General features: G+C 41.3%; 1 protein-coding gene across 1 annotated transcript in view; it reads right to left on the minus strand.

The window, feature by feature from the left end:
• COL5A2 (collagen type V alpha 2 chain) overlaps positions 1 to 17,717 on the minus strand; it is a 260,308-nt gene that overhangs the window by 122,142 nt on the left and 120,449 nt on the right. The window contains exons 7-13 of the mRNA XM_044302642.1: positions 10,383 to 10,481; positions 8,020 to 8,100; positions 6,737 to 6,781; positions 5,120 to 5,173; positions 3,867 to 3,920; positions 1,416 to 1,469; positions 122 to 175 (exon numbers count right to left, since the gene is read on the minus strand). Of these exons, the coding sequence (XP_044158577.1) occupies positions 122 to 175; positions 1,416 to 1,469; positions 3,867 to 3,920; positions 5,120 to 5,173; positions 6,737 to 6,781; positions 8,020 to 8,100; positions 10,383 to 10,481 (441 nt within the window). The remainder of the gene's footprint in view (positions 1 to 121; positions 176 to 1,415; positions 1,470 to 3,866; positions 3,921 to 5,119; positions 5,174 to 6,736; positions 6,782 to 8,019; positions 8,101 to 10,382; positions 10,482 to 17,717) is intronic.

Here is a 17,717-nt window from a genome sequence, read left to right on the forward strand (position 1 = left end):
GCATCAGAGTAACAGTTATATACAATATGTCATTTTGTTCTCAAAACTGCAACTTAGGATAGCTGCAGTTGTCAAACACAATACAGTATGTAAAATAATATATATATCAACAGATCCTTACTCTATGTCCTTTGAGTCCGGGGAGTCCTGGAGCACCAGGAAATCCTCTAGCTCCCTAAGGAAAGAGATTAAATAAATGCAAAGTACAAACTTGAACAAAATCTAGCTTTACATTTATTTATTACAAAATATATTCACAAAACAGTGTAATCGTTATGCATACATTTTCCCTGCCCCAGTAGTGATAGTACATGAGCCACCATGACATGTTGACTAATTTATTTGACTGTGTTTATGTTATGTATTAGTTTGTAGACTGAAAATAACCATTAGATGAATATTAACGATAATCTAACGTATAGGGGCATCTAGAATTATGTCAGGAAAAATAAGGATTAGGAAGGATATCAGCATGCCTGATTCCTTTGTTCCCAGGAGATAAGCCAGAGCCAGAAGTTGGCTGATGCACAGGCAACTATCGGAAATGAATCAAATGTTACTGATAATTGCCTGATGATGAGTGGAGATGATGGCTATATTTACATCAGTCATATTCCCTGGTAGGTGGTGAGTGTCCCTATTCAGATTCATTGTTTCTGGGCAGCAATAGTGTGGTCCACATTTACTAACGTAATTGCCCCTAGATTCTGGCATAAATTACACAAAAAAGTGGGACAATTGTGGGTGTATCTGGGTTTAGAGAAAGTTTCTGTGCCTAGTACAAAAAGGGCATGGCTAATGGAAAGCTCCACATAAAATGAGGGGTGGCCAAAGAAACAATGTTTTGCTCCGAAACTGTGCCACAATTCTTGCATAAAATTATGTCTGAAAGTAGGCAAAACAAAACAATTAGACAAAAGTGTCTAGCACAGCACCAATTTCTTCATCCTGAGCCATCATAATAAATTTGGTGCATGTCTAAGTTTATGCCATCTACAGGTTTACTAAGCCTGCAACTTTATGTAATTTTTAGATGCATTTTTCCATATCATTATGCTTCCGGTTGCTTTAATAAATACTTGTGATTGGACATATTAAAATTGATGGCTAAAGGGGGGTGGTTAGACCCACAATGTACAACTAATAAAACTACAGACGTTGCCCGGCAGAGAATCTTTTAACCAGCAAAGTGTGTGGGTCTTTGATTCTTAGGTCGACCGCATCTCCTGGCACATGGGGAGAACTTGTTAACCAATTTGAATCCCGTAGACAAGCGAGGTGTTGTCCCATAGTTTGGGACTTGTCCTAAATTGCAGCCATAGTTGCTATTACATGTGTCCAAGCTGCTCCATATATTAACCCATGGACGAATTGCTGGGCAGCCCTGATTTAACACAGTTATGTGTAATACTTACTGCCGATCCTGGAAATCCTATTTCACCTGTTTGTCCTGGCCTTCCTGCTTCACCCTTAAAAAAAACACAAATACAAACGGACTGTTGGAAAAAACTGATCCATCTTTGGTATGATATAATTGACTATTGTAAGGTATTGTTGTCAGTAATCATTATGTGTAAGACTTTTAACCCCTTAGTGACTAGCCTGTTTTGAATCTTAGCGACAAAGTAATTTTTTCTTTCTTCATCCAAGAGCTATAACTTGTTTGTTTCTGTCAGTGTACCCTTATGAGGGTTTGTTTTTGGTGGGATATGTTATAGTTTTTAATGGCATAATATTGGGGTAAGGTCTCCTCTTTTGGGAGGGGAACATCAATGCAACTGAGTTTTTATGTTGTAAATTTTGCGATGTTTACTTTGTGGCATACAAAATACATAGTTACCAAATATAGATATATTTATAATTTTTTTACATTTTACTACTTTTGCCCTTTTTTTTAATGGCATTCACCATGCAGGAGTGATTAAGTGATAATTGTATATTACGGGTTCTTATGGATGTGGCTATACAAAATATGTGACAGCAATGTAGTGTAATAAAGAGGAAGCAGCACTCACTCTTCTTCAAACAGCTGATCGGCAGGGGTGTTGGGTGTCGGACCCCCGCCAATCAGATCTTTATGACCTAGGTCATCAATATGAAACCCCTGCACAACCCCTTTGAGATTAATTTATAAGAAATGTGAACAGAAGTTATAAATGTGTTAAGTTAGATTAAATAATCGTTAAACAAAACTAAAGTGGCTGACAACAGAACAAGCTTTTTAATACCAATACCTCTGTATACTCACAGAGGAACATGTTTTTCAGCCTTACTGGCTATTAGTTGCATATTTCTCTCCTACATTCAACAGAGGGGTTATTTACTATTCCCCTATGCCAGTTTTCTGGCATATAAAAAGTCACAAACCATGGGTGTCTTATGTTTTAAATGCCACTGCACATACATTTAGGTGAAATTGCTATTTTTTTATGCAGCCCTCACTGCTTTCAAAAAAGTAGATCTGATGTGAGCAGGAGGAGGCAGGCCATGGGCTTAAGCTTTGTAGCCCAACTTATTTACTAAAATATGAGCCTGGGGCAGAAGATGCAACAAATGTATTACTTATTAGATTTGTTGCATCCTCCACCTGACTAAACTTTTAGCGGACCTCTAAAGAGTGGTTGGACCTGTGGTGGGTTTCATACATACCTGGTCCCCGTTGCTGGATTCTGCCTGCATCACTCCATGGCCTCCTCGGTAGGCTCCAGGGTCTGGGAATCAACATCCTGTTAATAGGCGTCACGTGACCGCTGAAGCCAATCACTGGCCACAGTGGTCATGTGGTGCCCATCAACAGGATGTTGATTCCCAGAGACTTGGAACCTGCCAAAGTGGCCTTGAAGCAATGTAGTTGGAATCCAGCGGGAAACAGGCACGTATGAACACCACCACAGGTCTATACACGCTGAAGAGGTCAGTTAAAAAAGTTTAGTCTTGGATAACCCCTTTAAAACTGATAAGCGAAACACTAGCCTTTAGTAAATGACCCCCAGTATATTTCAAACACTTCTGTACAAAATATACATAATAGTGCTTTAATATTCTTACTGTAGATTGTTATTTCTTGTTGAAAAATAAATATAGGATATAATACTGTATATGCACAATATTCAGACCATTCTAACTGACATAATATCATTTATGCCTATCATTGATTTTGGCATCAGAGAGTGAAGTACTGCTATACTGGATTTTACCATAAGATTTACTGTATGAGACAGTGGGGAGAACAATAAAGTGATCAGTGTACAAGAGAGAAGAAGAATAGGTAGTGTTGATCACGAATATTCGAATTGCGAATATCAGCACTTCGCGAATTCGAGAATATTTAGAATATAGTGATATATATTCGGAATTTCGAATATTCTAGATTTTTTTTAATCAGTACACATGATCCCTCCCTGCTTCTAGCTTGTGGGCCAATGAGAAGGCTGCAATATCTTTGACTTGAGGAGTAGTGTTGATTGCGAATTTTCATAATGCAAATTTTTGTAATGAGAATTTTCGTAATGAGAATCAATGAGATGGCGAAAACTCAGATCCGATGGCATATTCTCTAACCCCCAGGCATTCTCATGGTGACTGGGACGCTTGTCGTGGAGGAGTATGCCAAAGTGGAACAACTGTACAGATTTTTATATTTTTTTAAGACGCATATTCTAAAAAACAAATATATTTTAGAATTTAGAATAGATATAGCAATACAGCGAATATTCTACAAAATGTTCGCAAAATATTGCAAATTCGAATATTACCCCTGCCGCTCATCACTACTGATAAATAGATATTTAGGAATTTTTCTATAATAAAAAATACAAGGTTTCTTTAAAACTGCAAATGATAGTTGTTCTTTAAAGTTAACTTACATCTTCCCCTGGTTTTCCTGAAGGTCCTTCTGGGCCTCGTGGACCAACTGGACCCTAACACAAAAATGATATGCATTAACAGACATTGTCATTCACTAATATCATTTATGTGTGATATTTATAACCAGTACTAAACAAGTTCACACAGCCAAATGTCTGTTATCAAGAATCAGCCAACAGATTAACTACAAAAGGTTTCTAGTTTATAACCTATGAGACACACAGGTCTTCATAGATGATGCAGACACAAAACATTAGCATTTATTATTTTTTCAATAAAAGGCTATTCGTAAACATACTTAATATTTATTTTAGGTTGGAGCATCTCATTATGCATTGATTTGAGATATTGTGTCAATGTGATATTTAAGTTAACCGTATACTGTCTGATAATATATGCATATCTATTTTTTATTGCTGTACACAACTAATAAGTCATGTATTTTTCACAGTTTTATCTTTATCAATATTTAGAGGTACAAAGATAGTGAAATACCACTGGAAAAAAAATCCACTAAAGGGTAACTGTCATATTTTTTTTATTTGCTAGTTTATTACAACTAGGAATGTATACCTGAGTTAGTTTGTCAATGATTGTCAAAAGATCTGTAATTACCTTATAATAAAAGCTTTCATTAATGTCTCCTGTCCCTTTCCACTGCTCCCTTAAAAGACCGTTGTTAGGGCTTGTCTGTCTCCGGCTAGGAAGATAGAGACAGAGGGGCGGTCCTCCACACTGCATGCCTGCATTAGGCTTCAGAGTGAGGAGGTGTATCTCTCAGTAATCCAATATGATTGGCTGGCAGAGAGCTGCTTGCTAGAACAAGTGTGTATAGGAAGTGAGGGAAAGCAGTTTTGGCCTCAGAATTGGCAGAGGAGCCATATTGACAAGGTCCTCACATTGTAAATGTTTAAACAGCCGTAACTAAGTGAAAACTGAAGGAAAACAGTGGTATGTGAAGAAACTAAAGATTGCATTATGTATAATGCTGCTGCAGCAGTTACGTATACTATTTTTTTTTAATGAAAACATGACAGTTACCCTTTAATATTGCCTATGTATGTCACTAAAGATACTATTTGTCAACATATTCAGACCTGTTTTGATAGCAAATGAAGAGGCATATTGGGTTGTTCACGTGTTTCTCCATTAGTCCATTTCATACATAATTTATTCCTTCAGTCACATTCTCAGTATTCAGACTGAAGGGGTATGACACATAATGAAAAGTGTGTACAATGTTTCTGCTTACCATAGAGCCTGGTTCACCTGTTTCTCCTGGAGGTCCAGGAGGTCCCATGCTACCCTAGTAGGAAATAAAGACAAGTAGGTTTATTTAATTAAATGAACACACAATGTTATATTACATTTTATTGCATAATTGTAATTTATATAAATATAACATTTTATCAGTTAATTATTGTGATTACATTGTACAGCAATACACAGACATGTATTTTCTGGTCTCACATGAAGCCAGATAAGAAATTCATTTAGGTTAGGACTGTAGTTGACTATAGGGAACCATCTTTCTGTTCAACCACTGTTAAATGACTTTCACTTAGCACTAGTTTTATAGGGAAGCAGAAGTGGGTCTTTACACCTTATAAGGCCCATTGAGGACAGCAATACTATACATACCACATGATGGGTGGGGTCTCTGGAATGTACAGTATATTGCACTGGGCCTAGGTGTTTAGTGGCATTATTATACAACTAAAAATAAATCAATAGTCTCAACTGCCTGTGTATGAAAACCACCATAGCCTTGCACGCAGCCCGGTGCTGTGCTTGGTGAGCTCAGAGAAGGATGCTACACCATGCAAGGTCTGAGGTTTGGCTGGTTATTTAAATGGGTGTTGTTTCATAAATCACAGCAAGATTATCTAGACAAGCGAGTGCCGGTCTCTTTTCTACTTATCTAACCAGAGGATATGTCATCAGTTAAAAAAATTCTAAAACCCCTTTAAACATTCCAGTGACCACAAGGTACCAGACCACCACTGACTATAAGCAACTGGACATTGACATATTGGAACTGTATCCAGATATACTCACCAGAAACCAAATGTTAACATTTTTCACTAATTACTAGGTACACAGATTTTGAAAACCCAACTTACTAACAGATACTAGAAAACCTATTTTGCCATTGACAGGTACTAATTTGCATTTGACCACTAGTGTCCAGATGTTAAATATTCCAATAGAAAAAAGAGATACTAGATGCTAAATGTTATATGGACTAAAAAAATTCTACATTGACTACTCTGAGCCACATGTTAAAAAGCATCTGTCAACATGGTCAACCCTATTAAACCAGATACATTGCCTTTCAGGGTTGATCATGCTGATTAAAACGATATCTTTATCTCTGTATGGAGAACTGGTCCTGAGATTACAGCTTTTTTCATAATATGCAAATGAGCTGTCTCAAGCACCAAGGGACCAGCTGCAGCCCTTGAAAAACTGCATCTATAATGCCATTATGCTCTTGGAACTCCCTCTTCCTTTTGATAGACAGGGTTAGACATCTTGCCTAGCTTTGTATTCTTGTGCCTGTGCTGTCGGTCAGTGACTCGACACTTGGGTACTCGATCTGCTGTTGCTGCTTCTAGAGCACTGTAGTTGCAGACTGATGATGCAAGACTACACTCAGAAGTGGAGGCAATGAAGCCTGGTTTAATAGGGTTGATCATGCTGACAAATGCTATTTAAATATTCTTCTAGGGCCATTCTAGGTCTGCATGAATATGATACACTCTAAGCTCAACTATAGTTTCGATAGATTCTAATGTTCTATCTGTAACATTTAAATATGAAACTTCTTAAGCAACACAGACCATAACCAGAAATAATGACTACTTACTGGGCTGCCTGGTAAACCCTGTGGACCTCTTGGTCCAACTTGTCCCTGTAAAGCAATAAACAAAACATTTTTAAGTGACAGTAACAGGCAACTTTTGGGCAACTTTTTTTTTTTTTTTTTTTTAAAGTGGTTTCCCAGCAGGTAAAAAAATAGCAGCAGGCTGAGAGGGTGGGTTAAAAAATGTTTAAGTACCAATACTTATCTCACTGAACCGTCACTGCCCCTGTTCCAATGATGCTCTGGTTTCTGCAGCTCTACATCCTGGTCTGGTTTCAACACACAGGAAATGCCTGCTCAGTCAATCACTGGCTGAGGTGGTGCTCAGTCAATCACTGGCTGAGGTGGGACATCACTGTTGCTAGTGATTGGCTGAGCTGGCATTTCCAGGCATTTCCTAGGTATTGAGACATGTCCCAGAAGTAGACAACATTAGGGACTCGGATAGATTCTATTATTTTTTTAACCAAATCTAATCTTACTGCCATAAATTTTATTTACTGCTGGAAAACTACCTTTAAAAATCCGTAAAATCACAGATGAGCATACCCAGTACAAATAAGTATAAATATCACCCCTTCTTGGTTGCAATACTCACTACAAAGTTTTTAACTTGTCCCAACATCAATGCCTAACCTTACTAGTAATTGGTTGTGGTTGAATGGAGGAAAACCTCCAAGCTTTGTTTAAAAAAATCTAATAAAACATCTTCCCTGAAAATCTGAGAATATTACAGAAGCAATGGGCGTCCAACTCTAGAATAATACCCATATTATGGAGCAAGATGATTATTAAATGCATATGGAATGGATTACAGTTATGATATTCAGGTGTCTGCATACTGTATTTAGACTGCAGGAATTATGCCATGAATTTAAAGGGCTTCTGTCACCCCCCAAAAGTCATTTTTTGAAAGGAGGATGCGGCGGCTACTAGCAAGTAACCGCCCTACTTGCTGGTAGCGAGGTAATTAACATATTATAAAAGTGTGGTTTTTAAAGAAACTAAGCCACAGAAAATGGTAAGAGCACTATATATTGAATAATCGCACTATAAGGAGTTTAATTAGCCCAAAAATGAAAAAAAATCTTTTGGGGGGGTGACAGAAGCCCTTTAAGTATGTGAAGATTGTGAAAATTAGATGTCGACTGTAACGTGTTAAATCTCCCCCTTTAGTGAAGGTGAGTATAGGACTCATTATGATTCACATGGGCTTACTAAAACAACAAATTTTGTATTAATACTATTGTTGACAATGAAAATAAAATGTGAATATAGTATCTTACCACTGAACCAGGCATCAGTCCAACCTGAGATCCAAGTCCAGATTTTTCATCAAATCCACCTTGCATTTGAGAAGATAATGGCTATAAAAACAAAACAAAACTAAGTGCGGCAATGAAAAACCATGAATTTATGACTGAAAGTTCCTCACCATTTGATAATCAAACTTGGGCATTTTTAACAGTTCAAACTGGCCACAACAGACCTTCTTGTTTATTGCAAAACGGTTTCACTGTTGTATGCCTGCACTTCACTCTTCTATGTTTGGGGTAATTGTAAAGCTTTAAAGCAGGGGTGTACAACCTGCAGCCCACTGGCTACATGCAGCCCGCAGAGCCAAAGTTTGCCACCCTCGTCCTGCTGGGCAGAAACACAGCTGATCATGTGATCATCTTGATTCCTGCCATGGAGCACCCTATGGCGCTGGATTATAGTTCCTACACAGTGACATCGGGGGAGCTCAGGAGAAGACAGAAGCAGTTTATCAGCGATTCTGCCTTCTCCTCAATGAGCACTAGGCAGCTTGGATCCAGCGATCATGTTATCATCGGGTCTCTCGAGAGCAGAGGAGTTCAGAGCTGCAGGGTCAGTAGATTCTGATGAGCTCTGCCTTGTACATAGACCCCCACAGGAGGCTGGTTTCTCCTGTAACTGGGGTCCTTTGGATGCTCCAGTTACAGTGGAAATAGTGGTGAATTTAAAAATAAAATTATTATTGTCTCCAAAAAGTCTTTGTGACCTCTTGGAGACAAGTTGTGTGGCAAAAATATATAATACAAGTTAAAAAATTATATTAAATGTGTTTGAAAACAATAAAATAGAAAATATAGTAAAATACAAACAAAAGAATAAAAAGGAAAAAGTATAAAATAAAATAGTGTCCTCCAGAGGTATTTTAAAGACCCAGTGGCCTTTTTATGACCATTTAGGGGGCATATTATGTGGCAAAAATATATCTAAAAAATAAGTAATAAAGCAATTCAAATCTAAAATGTATGAAATACAAATATAAGAATAAATAAAAAGGTAAAGGTTAGAAATAAAAGTGTCAGTGTCCCCAAAGCTCTTTTTATGATTGCTTGGGGGAACATATTTTAGGTAAAAATGACTTGCAGCATGGCCCTCGAAACAGAAGATTTACACTTACCTGCTCATCGCTGCTCCATTCCTCCGTGCTGCCACCGCTGTCTCCATCTTTTGGTCCTGGTGCAGTTCATATCTGGCTGGCTATGGTCACATGCACCTCGTCAGCCAATGACTGGCTTCAACGGCGAAACACTGCTTGTGGCCAAATCACTGCCGAAGCCAGTCATTGGCTGGGGAGGAGCATGGGACCATGTCCATAGCCAACCAGATATAAACAGCACAGAGACTGGGAGATGGAGACAGAGGAGGGCAGCGCGGCTCTCCAACCAAAAAAAAGATTGTGCACCCCTGCTTTAAGGGGTTTTCCAGCCTACAGGCCAACAACTCCAATGTAGATTACCTTTGCCTTGCTAAACTGTACCGTTTAAACAGATGTGACTGCTGAGGCTTGTGATTAGCTATGGAGGGGGGGGGGGGCAGACATAATTTCTATTGAACCAGGAATGCATTTAAGAAGTGCCGCTGTCCTGTAATGTGCCCTCTTTAGTTTTCCCTTCCCACTTTCTTTTTCCAGCACTGAACACATGGCAGATTTTGTACATCAGGAGTACAGCATCTATTCTCTGTTCTGGTAATAAGCTCTGTTTTCTGCACTGGTCAGTGCTATCTCCTGCTTCTCAGTATGTTTTGTCTCAAATAACATTCTGCATGATTCCATTGCACATTTGGCCATATGCATTGTCATGTGAAGTTATAAATGAAATTAATGATTACCCTTCACTCTACGCAAATTTCCTCAATCTCTAATTAAATGCATCTGCAGTGAGTTTACATTTCATGTTCTGCACAGTGATTTGATGTCACTGAAAATATCTTAAGTCCTGAGTGATTTATTAATTTATCTCAAAGGCAAAGCCCTATACATTTAAATGGGTTGTGCCAATTTTTTAAGTTATCCATGGTTCCAACTGCTGGGATCGCCATCGCTCCTGAAAGCTGCTCCATTCATTCTCTGTGAGACTACTGGAGATATCTGAGTACAGAGCTCTGCTATTTCTGGTGGTACCTGAGAGGAATAATAGAGCAGCAGGGCACATGATTGACCTCTCGCTCCATCAGATTATGGGAATAGGACCCCATTTTCCAGATCAAGGGGGTCCCAGCAGTAAGACCACCACCAATCAGTTAGTTATCCCTATACTATGGATAGCGCCTAACTTCAAAACTTGGCACAACCCCTTTTATTAAATATAATATGGTAAAAATACTTTTTACTTACATGAGTTCCAGGAATGGAAGGGTGCCCAGGAGGGCCAGGCTCGCCAGGCTGTCCAGGAATACCAGGTTCTCCATCTATTCCAGCAGGACCTCGTGCACCCTTTAAATAGTTGGAAAAGCAATGTAATTTAAATCATGTGCCACAATTGATTTAATTATGCTTATCTGCTGGTAACAGAAAGCAATATAACGTGTTCAAAAATGCTGTTGTCTATAAGAGTGTGTTTACACTTTGTGGTCAAAAAGTGTTTCTTTTTATATATACCGTATATACTCGAGTATAAGACGAGTTTTTTGGCACATATTTTTGTGCTCAAAAAGCCCCCTCATCTTATACTCGAGTCTAAGTCTTGATTGCGAAAATTCGCAAAAAAATCGCATTCAAATTTTCGCATAAAAATCTGCATGAACTGGTATTTTCCCAAAAATCGAATATTCGCTTTAGTTGGTTTTTGTACTGTTAAAGTTATTGTTGATACCATATTGTTTTTCTTTGAAATAAATATTCAAAAACCTTTAACCTACTGATGCCTCAATTAATGTAATTTTATTGGTACGGTATCTATTTTTATTTTAGAAATTTACCAGTAGCTGCTGCATTTCCCACCCTAGTCTTATACTCGAGTCAATAATTTTTCCAATTTTTGGGGGGTAAAATTAGGGGCCTCGGCTTATATTCGGGTCGGCTTATACTTGAGTATATACGGTATTTAGGTATTTATTGGTTGAATTGAGACAAAGGGTGGGGTTTATCATTCCCTGTGCGCCTGAAAAGTGACAGTTGTAATTACACTGCTTGCTGCTGCAATTATGGCATGCCTATACACTTCTATGGGTCAGCTCCTGTCTGTTCAAGTGAATAGGACGGAGCTGTCCAATAAAAGGGAATGGGGGCACCATGGTTGTAATTACACTGCTCACCACTGCAGTTGTTGCCGCGAGCAGGTAAACAGAGAAGAAAGTGCTGCTTTCTCTTCAAACAGCTGATCAGCGGGAGTGCCGAGTATTGAACTTCCACTGATCTGAAATTGATGACCTATCCTGAGAAAAGTTCATTGATAGTAAAAATCGGACGACCCCTTTAATGGATGTTTCTGATAAACTTAGAAACAATTTAATGACCAGTGGTGTCTAGGGCCAGCTGCATTTCTATTTATGTAAATTTACCTAGGTTGAGCACCAAGGGGCTGGCCATAGTACTAGGAGTGCCACTAGTGCAATGTTCCCTGTGGTCTCTGTACTCCCCTCTCCACTTTGAGTGACAGGACTAGACAAATAGTTTAGTCCTGTGTTCTCATGACAGCAGCAAGGCTCACTCACTCAGATCCTTCACAGCGCATTTGATGAGATCGGAAAGCAGGACTCATCAGATCCACTACACAAGAGCTGATTTAAATAGCAGACTCAACGCTTAGGACTCACGTATTGTTTTTCCGTGACTGTTCCGTTTTTTGTATTTTTTTGTGTTTTTAGTTTTTTTGCGGACCATATGCGGAACCATTCATTTCAATGGATCAACAAAAAAAATAGAACATGTCCAATTATTGTCCGCATTACAGACAAGGATAGTACTGTTCTATTAGAAGGCAGCTGTTCCGTTCCGCAAAATACAGAATGCACACTGACATCATCCGTATTTTTTGCGGACCGCTAAATACATGCGGTCATGTGCATGAGGCCTTACTCAGTGGATGTTCTGCAGCTTTCCAACCTCAGGAAGCAGCTCCAGATTCACTTTGTAAGTGCCGAGTCACTGAGCCTTGGCTGCTGGGAGATCACACGGCTAGACTAGATGTCTAGTCCTGTCACTCAAACAGAGGGAGGAGTACAGAGAGCACAGAGGCATTAGAATAGTAGTGCTCCTAGGACTGTGTCCAGTCCTCTGGTATTCCAACTAGTGATGGACAAACATTGTCCAGGACAATTCACGAACGCGATCAAATGTTCGCGAACCACAAGTTTGCAGCAGGCCCTGTTCACTTTAATGGCAGGTGAATCTGAAAAACCTTCAGGTCATATTTGCAGCCACCAAATACTTACTAGAAGCACACAAATTGTCCCACAGCATGGACAGTGACATACTAGAGGGGGATCAATGGCAAAAATTACCACAAAAAATATCGGTAAATGTATATTAATTTTACTGCAGGCCATTGGACTACAGGCCCCAAAAACTATTCATTCAACGGCCAGAAAACATCAAGTGATTATGTGCCTGGAGGTACATTAGACGGTCACCGTATAACAATTTTACTGTTGGACAATTAGATTACAGGCCACAAAGATTATGCATTCACCGTACAGAAAAGATCAACTGATTATGTGGGTGGAGGCACATTAGGCGGTCACCGTATACCAATTTTACTGTTGGCCAATTAGATTACAGGCCACAAAGATTATGCATTCACCGTACAGAAAAGATCAACTGATTATGTGGGTGGAGGCACATTAGGCGGTCACTGTATACCAATTTTACTGTTGGCCAGTTACATTAAGGGTCCATTCACCCGTCCGTAATTTGGGTCCGTGTCCATTGGTTGGTAGGTGTGGACCCATTCACTTTCAATAGGGGCTGGAACGGATGCAGATCCGTATTTCCGGGATCCGCATCAGCATCTACGAGATCCGTATTTTTGGGATCTGCAATTGCGGACCAGAAAAGGCATTTTCTATTATAGTTTCGGCGATGTGCGGTCCGCAAATTGCGGATTGCACATTGCCAATGTCTGTGTTTTGCGGATCTGCAATTTGCGGATCCGCAAAACACTTATGGACGTTTGAGTGGACCCTTAAGGCCCCCAAAATTATGCATTCAATGTACAGAAAACATCAAGTGATTATGTGGCTGGAAGTACAAACCGGATTCCCAAAAAGTTGGGACACTAAACAAATTGTGAATAAAAACTGAATGCAATGACGTGGAGATGGCAAATGTCAATATTTAATTTGTAATAGAACGTAGATGACAGATCAAACGTTTAATCCAAGTAAATGTATCATTTTAAAGGAAAAATAAGTTGATTCAAATTTTCACGGTGTCAACAAATCCCAAAAAAGTTGGGACAAGTAGCAATAATAGGCTGGAAAAAGTAAATTTGAGCATAACGAAGAGCTGGAAGACCAATTAACACTAATTAGGTCAATTGGCAACATGATTGGGTATAAAAAGAGCTTCTCAGAGTGGCAGTGTCTCTCAGAAGCCAAGATGGGTAGAGGATCACCAATTCCCACAATGTTGCGCAGAAACAAAGTGGAGCAATATCGGAAAGGTGTTACCCAGCGAAAAATTGCAAAGACTTTGCATCTATCATCATCAACTGTGCATAACATCATCCGAAGATTCAGAGAATCTGGAACAATCTCTGTGCGTAAGGGTCAAGGCCGTAAAACCATACTGGATGCCCGTGATCTCCGGGCCCTTAAACGACACTGCACCACAAACAGGAATGCTACTGTAAAGGAAATCACAGAATGGGCTCAGGAATACTTCCAGAAACCATTGTCAGTGAACACAATCCACCGTGCCATCTGCCATTGCCAGCTGAAACTCTACAGTGCAAAGAAGAGGCCATTTCTAAGCAAGATCCACAAGCTCAGGCGTTTTTACTGGGCCAGGGATCATTTAAAATGTAGTGTGGAAAAATGGAAGACTGTTCTGTGGTCAGACGAGTCACGATTCAAAGTTCTTTTTGGAAATCTGGGACGCCATGTCATCCGGACCAAAGACGAAAAGGACAACCCAAGTTGTTATCAACGCTCAGTTCAGAAGCCTGCATCTCTGATGGTATGGGGTTGCATGAGTGCGTGAGACATGAGTAGCTTGCATGTCTGGAAAGGCACCATCAATGCAGAAAAATATATTCAGGTTCTAGAACAACATATGCTCTCATCCAGACGTCATCTCTTTCAGGGAAGACCCTGCATTTTTCAACAAGATAATGCCAGACCACATTCTGCATCAATCACAACATCATGGCTGCGTAGGAGAAGGATCCGGGTACTGAAATGGCCAGTCTGCAGTCCAGATCTTTAACCTATAGAGAACATTTGGCGCATCATAAAGAGGAAGGTGCAACAAAGAAGGCCCAAGACGATTGAACAGTTAGAGGCCTGTATTAGACAAGAATGGGAGAGCATTCCTATTTCTAAACTTGAGAAACTGGTCTCCTCGGTCCCCAGACGTCTGTTGAGTGTTGTAAGAAGAAGGGGAGATGCCACACAGTGGTGAAAATGGCCTTGTCCCAACTTTTTGGGGATTTGTTGACACCATGAAATTCTGATTCAACATATTTTTCCCTTAAAATGGTACATTATGCATTCAACGTACAGAAAAGTCATTATGTGGTTGGAGGTATATTAGGCGATTATCGTATAACAATTTTACTGTTGGCCAGTGGAGTACAGGCCCCAAACATTAGGCATTCACCAGACCGAAAACATCAAGTGATTATGTGGCTGGAGGTGTATTAGACGGTCATTGGATATCAATTTTACTGCAGGCCAGTACAAATACATGTCAAATACATACAGTATTTGTAAAAATATAAAATTGGATTAAAAACATGGCTTTTTCACCTATTTCCATTGAAAAAAAAAAACTAGGGAAATAGGTGAAATTCAATTAAACGTGGTCATCACAGATGTTTAATTCCTCCGAGATCCTTGCCTCATTCATTTTTAGAAATGTGAGGTAGTCCACACTGTCGTGAGCTAGGCGAGTACGCTTATCGGTTACAATCCACCCTGCTGCGCTGAACGTCCTTTCGGACAGGACACTGGACGAGGGGCAAGCCTAGAGTTCCATGGCAAATTGTGCCAGCTCTGGAACAACGTCAAGCCTGCACACCCAGTAATCAAGGGGTTCCTCGCTTCTCAGAGCGTCCACATCAGCCGTTAACCTAATGTAGTCGGACACCTGTCGATCTAGGCGTTCCCTGAGGCTGGATCCGGAGGGCGGCTGTTGATGAGTTGGCTGCAAGAATAATCTCATATCCGAAGTGACCAATACATCTTCAAACCGCCCTATTCTTGCATGCGTGGTAGGATTGGTACCAACAACTGTTTCTCTGTGGATGTAAATTCCTCAACCAGCGCCCACAACAGCAGAATGCAGCATCTCTCAAAGCAAGGCCTGGAAATGCTGCATTATGACAGCCCTCTGTGATGGTGGTAACATGTCTGCCATTTTGTGTCTGTAACGGGTTCCAAATACGTTGCCACCCAGTACTGGTCCTTGCCCTTTATGCTTTTTATATGGGGGTCCCTCTTCAAACACTGGAGCATGAAGGCCCCCATTTGCACTAAATTGGAAGCAGTGGATCAGCCTGGCTCCTGCTCATCGCCCCAGGAGAATGTCGTCCTCGGTCTCCTCCTCCATCCACGGACAACACCAGGGTTCCCAGAGAAGTTTAAAGCCTGCTTTTCTTGCTCCTCCTCCTCCCCCCAGGCACCATCCTCCTCTGACTCATCTTCAAACTCCTGTTGTTTTCTTGTCTCAGATGGAGTAGTCCCCCTGGGAATTCATTCAGCATTGCGACTTCCTCATCTTCCTGCTCCTCGACAGCATGATCAAGGACACGACGCAATGTACACTCCAGAGAGAAGGCATAAGGTACGATGTCACTGATGACACCCTGGCTGCGACTGACCAGTTTGGTGATTTCATCAAATGGCTGAAGAAGTCTGCATGTGGCGCACATAAGCAGCCACTGGTGCGGTGAAAAAAAAACTAGCTCCCCAGAACCTGTCCTGCCGCAGAGTTTGTACAGGTAGTCGTTAACGGCATTTTTCTGCTGGAGCAGCCTATCAAGCATATACAAGGTGGAGTTCCAGTGCGTTGGGCAGTCACAAATCAGACGTCTGACAGGCAAGTGGTGACTCAGCTGAACATCAGCAAGGCGAGCCGTGGCCATGTAAGATCTTCTAAAATAGCCAGAGATTTTCCTGGCCTGCCACAATACATTCTGGACCCCGAGGTATTTGGCAACAAATCGCTACACGACTAAGTTCAGGATGTGTGCCATGCACGGCAAGTGTGTAATTTTGCCCTGTTTCAGCACGCTCAGCCGATGAGCACCGCTGTCGCACGCCAATTTACCAATTGTCAAATTGAGCAGGGTTAGCCACTGACTGCAGAGCTGAAATGAGTGCAGGACCGGTGTGGCTCGTGGCAGCATGGCAATGTCTCACCTAGCACGTCGAATAGGTTCATGGGAGCCGGGGGGGTGCTGGGGAAGAGGCAGTAGCAGTGGAAAAGGAGGAGTCAGCCAAGGAGGAGACGGAGTATGGAGTAGGAGGAGGAGAAGAATAGGCAGGCCTGCATGAAGTCCGTGGCGGTAACACCAAATCTATGCGGGTTGCATGCTTGACAGCCGTCAGAAAGTTCACCAAGTGGGCAATATGAAAGTTATGTAACCTTCCCTGCCTGTTTTTGCTAGACCACGTGTCTGTTGTCAGATGTATCTTGGCACCGACACTGTGTGCCAGAGATACATTCACTTGCTGCTGAACATGGCCATATAGCTCTGGGATGCACTTCTGGCAAAAATATTTCCTCCCACGGACCTTCTGTTGTGGTGTGCCAATGGCCACAACATTTTTAAAGGTCTCTGAGTCCACCAGTTTATATGGCAGTAGTTGGCGGGCTAGCAGTTCCGACAAGCTGGCGGTGATCCTGCGTCATCAACTTTTTATGTTTGAACATTTGGGCCACGGAAGCCTGCCTTTTTCCAGATGAACAAGATGACGGCACGGTGGAAGATGGAGTGGAGGACAAATGGGAGGAGCGAGGAGAAGGAGAAGAGGCAGGACGTGGAGCGCTGGGAGTCTGGCTGGGGTTCTGACGGTGTTGCTCCCAATGGGCTCGGTGATGGGAGGCCAGGTGCCTTCTTAAGGTGGTCGTCCCTAGGTGAGTGTTGGGTTTACCACGACTCATGCGTTGACAGCACAGGCTGCAGATAGCAACACTATTGTTAGCAGCTGACACGTTAAAAAAAGCCCACACTGCAGAGCCATGTGTCGGCATCCTGGGAGCGCCAGATGTGACCGTACATGGTGGATGGCTTGCTCCAGATACATTTGCAGTCTGCTTTTTGCCTCCTGTGCACTATCTGCTTCTACTCCTTCTCCTCCCTATTTGTTGCTCCATCTCTCCATTTAAATTCCCCTCCTCTTCCTCTCTTGTGGGCACCGACGTGATGTCCACCAATACGTCATCATCGTCACCTTCACCCCCACTGACTTTAAAGATCTCTATGTAGGCAGCAACAGCGGGGACCACCCTCCTTGGGCTGAACTGGGTACTGTCATCAGACCGCTGGGTGGTGGCCATTGCTAC

The sequence above is a fragment of the Bufo gargarizans genome, chromosome 8, assembly GCF_014858855.1.
Source record: "Bufo gargarizans isolate SCDJY-AF-19 chromosome 8, ASM1485885v1, whole genome shotgun sequence".
Lineage (NCBI taxonomy): Eukaryota > Metazoa > Chordata > Amphibia > Anura > Bufonidae > Bufo > Bufo gargarizans.